The sequence below is a fragment of the Alligator sinensis genome, unplaced genomic scaffold, assembly GCF_000455745.1.
Source record: "Alligator sinensis unplaced genomic scaffold, ASM45574v1 scaffold1567_1, whole genome shotgun sequence".
Classification (NCBI taxonomy): Eukaryota; Metazoa; Chordata; order Crocodylia; family Alligatoridae; genus Alligator; species Alligator sinensis.
In genome coordinates, this window is record NW_005842646.1 from 507960 (window position 1) to 519731 (window position 11772).

Consider the following 11772-nt stretch of genomic DNA (forward strand, 5'->3'; position numbering starts at 1 on the left):
CATCTATTTTATGCAGGCCTGAAGAAGGGCACTCGATGCTGGAAAGCTTGGCCAGCGTCTCTCCCAACTACACAGTTGGTATCACATAAAAAAAAAAAGCCTTGCCTCTTGGACATTTCCAACAACACCCCAACCCTTGTATTTTATATATGCACATCCCAAAACAAGAGGGTTTCAGAGGCAAAGTGCAATCCTGAAGAGAGACAGAGGCACCGAGAGCTCAGCTGTGCGAGGAAGTGAGCGAGAGCCGAGGACAGATGTGCACAAAAGCAAACGACGTCGAGACAATTAAATGGCGATGCTCGCGCATTTGCACGCACAAGTTTAATGAGACTTAAAGAGTCATTTCCAAAAATACACTTCTTTCCACTTCTCCTCGCTCCGCTGGGGGAAGTGACAAAGCCCTATTTTACAGACCCCACAAATGAGAGCTTGCCGCTTTGCGCAGAAGCCATGCATTTATGCTGTAGACATTCGAGACAGGTACCAATTAGCCGGCACTCTCCTTCCAACGTGCATCTTCACAACACAGCTGTGTGTTTTAAACCTCGTGATCCACCCATGCCGCAGTTTGACTGTAACGCTCATTCCTTAAGCAACCGCTTATCCCTTAGCCGTGCCCTGGCCTTTTCTCTAGAGACCTTATTTTTCCTAGATGAAAGGTCCAGCCTTGAGGTCTACAGATTAACTACACTCCTGGATTTTCTCAAAGGTAACAAAGTTTTGCCAAGTTTGCCTGCAGATAAACTGATGCTGTCTTGCCAGGTGCAAAGCAGTTATGAGATCTGAGAGAAGGAAATCGTGCTGGAGAGCGCATGTTTCGTTTTAGAAATGATGGTTCCCCTTGCTTACTGTAGGCGCAATAAAAATTGCTTTCCCTTGAAATGGAAAAAAATCAGCCCTCGGTCAACAGCAGAAGCCAGCAAGGGGTTCAGGGAGAGGGACGAGCGCAGAACCTGTCCCCGACCAGGCTGGTGTAGCCCTCTTATGGCTGCTATTACAGCAGAAGTGGACCAAAAGCCACCGGACCACCATAACAGAGGACTGACTTGCAAATGTACGGCGCCCAGCACAATACGACTTCCAGGAATCGCTTTAAAAACAACTGGCCACCACCCCTGCTCCTCATCTCTGCATCCGCGTGGCTGGAGAAGCCAACGGGCTGTAAGAGCATCTCTAGCGGCGCGGGGAAGGGAGCCTTGAAGTGGTACCAGGAGTACCGAGAAATGCAAGCATGCCCGCGCGGAGCAGCCAGCACTATTAACATTAAAAGAGAAGCAGTAGGTATTAGAGAGTCAATAAGTAAAGCCCAGAGCTTACAGGCCAAAACCAGAGAGCCATTACACTCACTGCAGCTTTGGCCAGGGAAAGGTCTTCTGCCTCTATGCATGACGGGAAGGGGATACAGGTGCTGGGACAGAGCAGTTAAGATGTCTTGTGGCAGCTTCAGAGGTGAGCTTCAGTCTTGTCCTAAAGGCTGCCGACAACCGACTGTCCCATGGAAAGGTGCCTGCTCATTTGGGTTTGATTTGACACCAGCCACATCACTCCTTTGGGCATCGCTGGCCACAAAAACTGGCCAATGGCTCACTACGCAAGGGAGGACGTTTGACCTCTAGAGGCCGTTGCCAGCTCAAAATAGCCATCAGCCAATTACCGCCGCTAAAGTGAAGCCTAGCTATAGTGCTAGGGAGCATCTGTAAATTGTAACGTCTAACATGAGACCCAGGGAGTTGGGAATTGGGAGATGGTCCCTCAGTTAGGGAGCAGCCAGCCAGTTAGAGACACACCAAGGGTCTGGAGAGGTTACCTACTGCTCCACAGTGAAGTTCATTGTTTAGTTCTTCTACACTAAATGCCTGTGCTTGCTGAACCTGGTGACCACTACACTAGTGATGGCCTCCCTCAGAGTACGGGGAGTCCCCTTCCAGTGGGCAAGATGTAACTTGGGTGGGGTCTACACAGCTATCGCAGGTCGGTTCTGGTGGGGATAGGCTCTCACACTGTACCCGTCCTCTTCCCAGCTCTGGTTTCACTCTGGTTCCTGGGCTTTGACCTCCTGGGTGCATGCCACTACTGTTATTTTCCACCTTGAATTCCAACATCTTGCTACCTCTTGGACCCTCTCCCACCCACATCGTCCTCCCTCCCTCCCATGAAACGCCTAAGCAGCAAGACCCGGAAAAACTTCCAGCATTTAACAGTAAATACGGAGGTAAAGGCGGAGATAGAGCTCGGATTAGCGTCCAGGATTAAGGATAACAAAAAGTCCTTTTTCAAATATATTGGGAGGATGAAGAAGGCGCCGGGTAATGTGGGGCCCCTGCAGGATATGCGGGGCAATCTGGTGGTTGCGTCAGAGGATAAAGCGGATCTCTTTAACCAATTCTTCACCTCCGTTTTCTTGTGCAGGGAACGGGACTTCCCTGCTGTGATAGAAGCCGGACGCGAGGGGATCGCCTTCAGACCTCAGGTTGGGGAGGACCGGGTTAGAGAGCTTCTGGAGGGGCTGGACGCGTTCAAGTCAGCGGGTCCGGATGCTCTCCACCCCAGGGTGCTGAGGGAGCTGGCTGGGGTTATTGCAGGGCCCCTGGCACGGCTCTACGAGCGATCGTGGTGCTTGGGCCAGGTGCCAGACGATTGGAAGGTAGCTAATGTGGTCCCCATCTTCAAAAAAGGGAAAAGGGAGGACCCGGGCAATTATAGGCCCGTCAGTCTTACCTCAATCCTGGGGAAGCTCTTTGAGAAGATCATCAAGGAGCACATTTGTGATGGGCCGGCATCCGAGATGATGCTCAGGGGCAATCAGCATGGATTTATTAGGGGGAGATCATGTCAGACCAACCTGATTGCCTTTTATGATCAGGTCACAAAGGCCATGGATGCAGGTGTCGCGGTGGATGTAGTCTTTCTGGACTTCAGCAAGGCCTTTGACACCGTCTCTCACCCCATCCTAATTAATAAACTAGGCGACTGTGGCATAGATGCCTACACGGTCAGATGGATTGCAGATTGGCTGAAGGGTCGCACTCAGAGGGTGGTGGTGGATGGATCATATTCGACTTGGGGGGAGGTGGGTAGTGGAGTCCCTCAGGGCTCGGTCCTGGGCCCTGCGCTGTTCAATGTCTTCATCAGCGATCTTGATGTTGGGGTGGAGAGCAACCTGTTTAAATTCGCTGATGACACCAAAATTTGGGGGGAGGTGAGCACGCTAGCAGGGAGAGAGAGATTGCAGAAGGATCTGGATAGGTTACAGGGGTGGGCAGACAGGAACAGGATGCGTTTCAATACGGACAAGTGCAGGGTGCTGCACTTGGGTAGTAGGAACCAGCAGCACACTTATAAGATGGGGAGCTCCCTACTTGAGAGCACGGAGGCGGAAAGGGATCTTGGTGTCATTATTGACTCCAAGATGAACATGGGCCGACAATGCGAGGTCATGGTTGGCAGGGCTAACCGGACCTTGTCGTGCATCCACAGGTGCATCTCGAGTAGAGCCAGGGAGGTGATCCTCCCCCTCTATGCGACGCTGGTCAGGCCGCAGCTGGAGTATTGTGTCCAGTTCTGTGCGCCCCATTTCAGGAGGGATGTGGACAACATGGAGAGGGTCCAGAGGAGGGCCACCCGCATGATCCGGGGACAACAGGGCAGACCCTACAGTGAGAGACTGCGGGACTTGAACCTATTCAGCCTCCACAAGAGAAGGCTGAGGGGGGACCTGGTGACCGTCTATAAACTCACTAGGGGGAACCAGAAGGGTTTGGGGGAGACGCTGTTTCCCCTAGCCCCTGCTGGCATAACAAGGAATAATGGGCACAAGTTGATGGAGAGGAGGTACAGATTGGACATCCGAAAAAAAACTGCTTCACAGTTAGGGTGGCTAGGAGCTGGAACCAACTTCCAAGGGAGGTGGTGCTGGCCCCTACCCTGGGGATCTTTAAGAAGAGGCTGGATACTTACCTGGCTGGACTCATTTGAGTCCCGTTTTTGTTTTTAGGGTGAGTTTTTTTTGGGTTGTTCTCCCGCCCTGGCGGGGGGTCAGGCTAGAAGATCTATTAGGTCCCTTCCGACCCTGAAACTATGAAACTATGAAACTATGAAAGCACGTGCAAGACTCTCCCTACTGCAGACGCCCGAAATGCCCTCTTACATTATCAAACTGAATTGACTTACAAGTGCCAGAGTATTAAATTGTACCAAATTATGAGATGCGAATTCAGCTCAGCATCACACATATCAATAATTCCACTCTTTAGCGACTGAACAAGCTACTTAAAATAGCTCCTCGAGACACATCCAGCATGATCTCCCACCTACCTAATTGATGTTGCATGTATCTTAGATTTAGCAGTAAAAGACATAATTAGTCAAGTTAAAAGTTGTTATATAGTTAAACCGCCAAGATGAAAAAACAGCTCTCAGTTCTCTCACCTTGACTTTAAAGTAGTAACAGCGGCTGGTAAAAAATGAAAAGCCTTGAAGGATTCAGAGTCTTGGAGAGACAATCGCGGATCTTTTATCTTCCACACTTCAAGAAGAATCAAGTTCTTCAAAGAAAAGCCAATAAAGCCCAGACATTTTCATCATAACAAAATAAATAATTCAGTCATACTTTAGAGGACTCCAACATTCGGATTGGCTATTTGATATATTTGTGGCTTAGGTGCCGCTAAACTGATTAAAGATAACCTGATAGAAGCTTGCAATGTCAAAACTGCCTTCAGCCCTGACGGATATGAATGGATAGTGTAAATAACTATAAATAACTAAAATGGCCTCATTTATGCCTAATGGAGAATTTACAGCCTTCAGGGCTGCCCGACAGGGCTAAAGCTTACAGCGCCGCGTTACCCCACCGCGGTGCAAAAAAGGAACGTTTCCGCTCGTTCGGCACACCTGCTGCTCGGCCAGAATCTGCTGGGATTAGAGTTCAGGGAAGGAGAGCGATACTGTTCTTCCTTTAATACCAAAGACAAATACCCCCTTTCCCTTCACCCACACACACATAGCCTGAATCATCTATATCCATTTGGCCCTTGACTTCTTAAAGACGCTAAACTTTGGATGACTCTTACAAGAGAGGTCCGGAGCACTTACCTCCCCCCGCAACCCACAGCCCTTAGGAAAGCAATGGGAGCGCTGCCCCAGCACAAGCAAGCAGCCTTCGTGGGGTTATTGCCCCTGGCTATTAGGAGCAAGATCAGGCCTCTATTTTATTCTGCAGGATTTAGCCTAGAGGAAGCTAGCTGCAGCAAGCTGGCCCCGTTTCAGCTCAGGTAATTACCTTTCTGCCTCCAGAAGTTTCCCTGCCGCTCCAATTAATTCCACGCTCTATCCTTGCTGTCCTAATCGCCTGCACAGGCCTACCGTGGGGGTGCATGACAGCTGCTGTGTTTTACCCTAGGGTAGCTGCATTTCAGTCGTGGCTTGAAACGAGCCTCCTTTCCTTGGTAAAAGTGGATCCAGCTCTTTCAAGGCAAGGAGATAAGGAAGCGTAACGCCGGCGGGTGTTCTTGCTGCTCCTTCCAAACCTAAAGCCGTGCCCTGGAAGCTGGGGCTTGCCTACAGTCTTCCAAAGCCGGCTTGCACAAGGAGCGACAGGGTCCAACCTCTGCTGCACCCATTGCCTACCAAGTGCCAAATGCAGCACTCAGGCTTCCCAGAGCCATGGGCCAGGCTCCCAGAAGTCACAAGGCTTATTTTAAAAGGATGAGGCTTTCTAAGATGTTGTATCCAAGATCCCTACATTTCTGTGGCATCCTCACTACTTGCCTTCTGGTTTCTTACGCCCCTGGGTGCACGGCGGTCACATTTGCAAGCTCTTCTCTGCAACAAGGACTAGACCCGTCCATCTCAGAACAAGCCGAAGCAAGCAGAACTTTTCCAGCCATCACCTGACTCCAGGAGCAGGGGCTTTAAGGCAGTCAGAGTAGGCCAAAGCGCTTCTAGGAGGGTGCTAGGATTAGGAGGTCAATCCCCTCCTTGACCTTCCACACTTTGGCTTCACTGAGTCTCCAAAGATGCTGGGGGCAAGATGAAGGGAGAGGGGGAGAAAGATGCTCTCCTTTCTCAGCTGGAGCCTTGGGGAGGGTAGTATTTCTAGATTGGGAGGAGGATGCTACTGGCTATCCATCAACATGAGGCTGCCCAAAGTGCAGGATGAGATGACATCGGAAATGGCAACTTTTCACGCATCCAAATAACAGCACGAAACTGGTGCGGATCATTTCCAAAGATTTTTCGGCCTGCGGCTGTACGTATTAGCCAAGCTCAGAGCAAGCTATGCAAAGACCTAGTCCAATGGTAAACGCTATATTACTGTAAATACCTTGGCCAGACCCCGAGTTAACGTAGCCAAGATAGCCATGCCAATCTAAAACGGAGCTAGGATGAGCTGCAGCAGGTGAGGATCTGAACCTGAGGGCCCAAAGAGTAACTTTAGAGGAGGGTAATCCATAATGCAATCCTGCTACATAGCAAATCTTCCAGGACAAAATCCTAGAACAAGCTTTGCCTGCAGGGCGTGCCGCTATATTCAACTGAAACACTGTCAAACTCAACAGAGACTGTCTCAGAGAATTAAAAAAAAATAACCCATATTATTTAAAACATCTTCATCATCTTAAAAAATGCCTGCAAGACAAGACCAGGACCTAACTGTACCATTTAAATGTGGTGACAATGGTTGTTGTTGCTTTTTCTTCCCACCTTTAACTGCAATAACAGAAGAGCCCAAGGGTCTAAAACTCTAATAATCTAATAAACTTTGCTAAGTGAACATTGTAACAGATATGCCTGGATGAGATCTTTGTAAATGCCAGGCAATTTCCCCTGATCTTTATCAGCGGAGAGGCAGCCGGGGCTGGAGCAGGAAGAAATTAAATTCCGTGCAAAATAATAACATCTGGACCAGATTTCGTTTGTCAGGCGCGCGGTCCCTTCAGATGTCAGCCTGCAAATATGAAAATGAACTCCGACGGCCCGTTTCTCCTCCCCTCCAGTTGGATGGGTTTCCATACCAACACATCGCAGTGCAGCTACCTGCCCGCGGCTGGCCAGTCCCAGGGACGCAAGGTCGGGCTGCTGGAAGCCAAGTTTGTCAGAGCAACGGAGGAGAAGGGACATACTATTTTTTTCAAATAACCTTTACAATTTAAAGCCATCTCTGTGCACCTTTTTCCCCCTGCTTTTAAACAATGGCCAGCTCTAGTGGCTTTACAGCCGTCTCTCACAACGCTTTTTGTCTCCTAAAGCCCCAGCTCCTGGAGTCATGTGGCAGGCGACTCTCCCGTGAGCTGGAAGAGGAACCCCGCTCGTCCCAGGTGCTCAAGAGCTCCTCTTTAAATCAGCAACCAGTTCAAATGCAATTGCCTAACAGGACGTGGGCTTTTGCCAACCTGACCCTCTTCTCCATAGCTAAGATACTTAAGGTTACAGCTCCCACTGCAATAAGGACAGGCTCTGTGTGCTACTCCATGCCACCTCTCATTCATGCCCTCCCATGGATGGTTCTCCAGGGAATCCAGAGTCCGTAACACTCACACGCAGCTGCGGATGCAAATCAGGAGGTGAAAGGAGGGCAGGCGGATTAAAAGTGCTGTTGAACGGAGCTCTGCAACTGTAGGAGATTTGCAAAGTTGTCTCCCCAGCTTCACGCCTCTGACAGTCACCCTCCAGCAGCATCTCTGGATGCTGGGGCCAGACCCAATTTTGGCAGCTCAAGCAGTTTGTTGCACTTCAGCAGCCAAAACATTTTTAAAGACGCGGAGATCAAAGCTCTGCACATATAAAAAAAAATAAATCAAGTGCAAAATCCATCTAAGACTCCCAGCTTCTAAATCCAACGGTAACTAAAGGCTTCCAAAGGCTGGAGCGAGTAGCATCGTCACGAATCCTATCTACTCTACCTGGAGTTAATTAAGCAGAGTTCCCTGCGAGTTCCAGTTAGAAATTCACCCATGTGAAATGGGAGGACTAGGAGTCGTCTCTATTGCCGAGTGGGGGGTTTTTTTATCACTAGAGCCGTTGAGATATTTTATCATTATTATTACATGTTTTTTCCATCAGAAAATACCAATTCCTTGTAGCCCACATGATTTTCCCACCCCACAAAACATCAATTTTAATGAAATTCTCCATGGAGAAAAAGGGCTCTCTTGTCCACAATGCTTAACAGCAGACTAGCTAATGCAAAGTAACTCGTAAGCCTGGGGCCAGGGCATGCACTTACGAGGCAGGAGATATGGGTTCGAAAACCCTGCTCCAAACCACATCTCATTTGCTTGCAAGCAGAGTTGAAAGGTCTCCGTTTCATTTCAACGTGAAGCAGAAACAGATTTCAAACCATCAATATTTTTCACAGGAAGGATTCCTGTTCCTTGGCCAGCCCCATTCACCAGCCATGGGCCATTTCTGACAACGTTTCATGCGAATCCCGAGCCTGCTGCACCGTCCTCCCATTAGTTTCACTGTGTTATTTAGCACCAATAAAATAAAAATCAATTCTGCTTGGAAGAAGCTCAAGACATTCTCGTCTGCTGTGCATTTGCTTTTCCTATTTTCAGAGAAGCAAGAGGCAGGTCAGGATGAGCATCAGTCTGACACCTGGCTCCACACACCACTTCTGTTAGGTCCTGATCCCCAGCCCATGAAAAGACTCCTCTTGACTCTCGAGGTCTTTGGACCCGGCCCTTAGCAAGGCACAAAAACAAATCACATTATTCTGCAAAAATATTAGTGTGATGGAAAAATGCTTGATTGCTCATGCCCTCCCCCGCCTTTTTTTTTTTTCTTAATATAGGCAAAAATGTTATTAATTTAGAATGAACAAATCCCAATACTGCGGTGGTCAAGAAATCATTTCATCGCACATTAACCGGAGAGAAAAACATTTTGCTCGAGTAAAGCCCCTGAAGAGTGATTGCAAGCATAAGCGACTACACCAAATTGGGATCTGCTAGTGATGAAGTGTGTTTCTCAAAGGTCAGGTTTGCTGAGAAAACAACACACCGTCCCAATAAAGAGAGAGAGAGAGAGGGGGAGGAAAAGATACAGGTAGCTCTGGAGAGGGCAGCTCCATATGCAAGATACCAAAGTGATGGGCAAGGAAGAGAGAGCTTGTAGGCAAGTGTAAAACAGACTATCCGCCCTCCGCCTTTTCCCACCCCCGGAGACTAGACTTTCATTTGAGTGTGCCGGGGATCAGCAAATTTTATTGAACATGCTTCTTAGTGGGAGGTTTATGGAGTATTATACTGGAGTCAGAGCTGGTTTGGACAGCTGCATAGTCCTGGGCTGGGGCGGGGGGGCTGTTAGAATTAGGTACATTGGCAGTAATGTAGCTCACTTCTAAAAGAAAAGGGATTTTTAATATTTTTTTCCCCATTTGTTCTTTCTGGAAAGGTGCTTGGCACTCTATAAGCTCCAGGTCAGACGTGCAGAGCCTCAGAGGGGTATCATCACCTTTGCTGGAGCGGATACAGCGTTTTGTGACCTTCAAGAGGAATAGCATTGTGAAAAGGCCAATTCCTCGCTGCTGGTTTAAAAGGCACCATCGGCCAACACGCTGCATCCCTTTCCATTATCCCAACAGCATCGCGATGGCTCTACACCCACAGAGCCAGTCCGATTCAAGAACCGGCAGCAGCAAGCGTAGTTCACAGAGGCCACCTGCTCGCACGACTTGCACGTGCATCCCTGCCAGCCACATCCGAAAGCAAGGCCACGGGCATCACCAGGACCGGGGAAGTGAGCAGGACTGTGTCCTCCTCTCCTGCCAGTAGCTGACCTCAGGCACTGAGGAGTCCTTATGTTTTACAAGCAAACTGGGGGCTCCTCATGATTTTACTGAGCTTCCAAGGGATAAACGCACAAAGCAAGGATTAGCTCAGAGGTGCACTGCTCCGACTTGATGCAGAAAGGAAGGCGGTCACCACTGCTAGCACGGATATCTCTGACGCAACTTGGCCTAATGCTGCGATTCCACCTACCTTGCATGCATGTCAAATGAGCAGTAAATACCCCAGTGCCTCCCCGCGCAGCAGATCTCAGTTATAAACACCGCAATACAAGCCCAGAAAGCAGCAAAAGGCAACGGTTTGGGTCAGCTGTAGTTTCTGTCCTGCTAGAGATGACTGAACCACCTGGCTCAGGTTGAAAGTGTAGACTCCCTCGGTGCTCGAGGGAGTGGGGAGGACGCCAGGTCGTGCCCCAGCCTGGTCTAGGCGAGAAGTGAGGCGTCTACCTATTGTAGATCAATGCAAACCCCCACAACACTCAAGGCATGCTCAGGAGGCATTTTGCCACTTGCTAGGCAAGGCAGATATGAAGCAGATGCCCCCAGCCTGCCTCCAGTACAGGAAAGCCCACTCCAGGGAAAGCCCAAGCCCCTGCAGGACTCGGTCCCATTTGCCAAAGGCGATCGGCCAGCTCCAAGCATCCAACTCCCCCGTCGCCTTGCAAAGGGGACCCACCCTGCCCCCTTACCTTGGAAGACGGCAGCGTTCTGGATGACGAGGAACTTCAGCTCCATGCTGGCAGACTGGAGAAGCTGCTCCATGTTCAAGCGAGCTGTTGCCTGGTACTTTTCCTCCATCTTTCTCGAGCAGCACGTGGAGCCCTTCGGGAGGCACACTTGCAAGTCAGACCCTGAGAACACACACAAGGGGGGTGGGAAGCGGGCATCAGTAACGTAGGCATGTCGTGCCCCTACGAAAGAGCAGATCCATAAGTTGGTACCGATGCATTAACTACTTTAGGCAAAGCCTTTCAGCATCTCGATTCATAGGAGGGCGGGCTGGGTTTCCAAGGGGTGCCAGGGCAGGAGACCCCAGGTAAATACAGCAAGGCAATGAACACAGAAGCCCCCGTATCTGCTTCCAGCACAGCCCCCCAGCCTACGACACTGGACCAGGGATACAGCACAGCGTGCCACTCGCGTCTCCGTGGCTGCAGGCGTGACAGGAGCACTATAGGAGGAAGCCAGAAGGTTGGGAAGGGCATAGGAAACCCAGCGCACAACAAGGAGCAAAGCGATGATGCTGACAGACAGAAGAAACAAGGGTCTGGGGCTAGGGAACTCATGTCAATGAAACAAGGCATATAACCAAGCAATCCAGTCTGCCACGGACATCGCAGGATGGGCTGTACACTGCAACAATGACTTTTCAGTGCCCTCCATGTCAGATGGCAGACAAGGTGCTTTGGGTAAACCCGATATCTTTTATTAAACCAACCTACACCCCTGATCCATGCCAGGCGGCAGCCTCCCCTGCAGAAAACCTGCTAGAACGGTGCAAGGGTTAGCATCATGCTGGGCCAGCCCTGTATCACTTAACTTACACGCGCTACACTGAGGACCACGGGATGCCTGTGAACGGGCCTGGGGCTTTCACCAAGCACCGTGCAAGTTGGCGGGCCCCCTTCTCTCAGACACAACGGCAGGCTCAGACCTGGTCTGCACCAAGTCCAAGCGCAGTCGCACGTGCCGACACACCAGCAATGCTCCTCACGAGGCAGCCTCCCGCTGCAGCAGACCAAGTGGAGAAGCATCCACAGTTTTCAGAAAACAACTGTTTCGGGTGCCTGGCCCCTGGGTGCCCAGCCTGGGTTTGGTTTGGTTTAAACCAACTACTGAGGTCTCGCACTCTCGAAGCAAATTAGCTCAAGTTACACGCTCAAAATGCCAGGATCTTAGAAAATGCCTGGACTTCATTCCAACTCATAGGCTTGCAATTCTCTTCTGGACTCACTCCCGGAAGCGTGAGATTAGGG

At 50.1% G+C, this 11772-nt stretch overlaps 1 protein-coding gene across 2 annotated transcripts in view; it reads right to left on the bottom strand.

Moving 5' to 3' along the window:
* The window catches only part of GPC3 (glypican 3), a 246051-nt gene that overhangs the window by 177767 nt on the left and 56512 nt on the right, over positions 1-11772 (bottom strand). For both annotated transcript variants that reach the window (XM_014524665.2, XM_025215478.1), the window contains one exon: positions 10486-10647. In XM_014524665.2, the coding sequence (XP_014380151.2) occupies positions 10486-10647 (162 nt within the window). The remainder of the gene's footprint in view (positions 1-10485; positions 10648-11772) is intronic.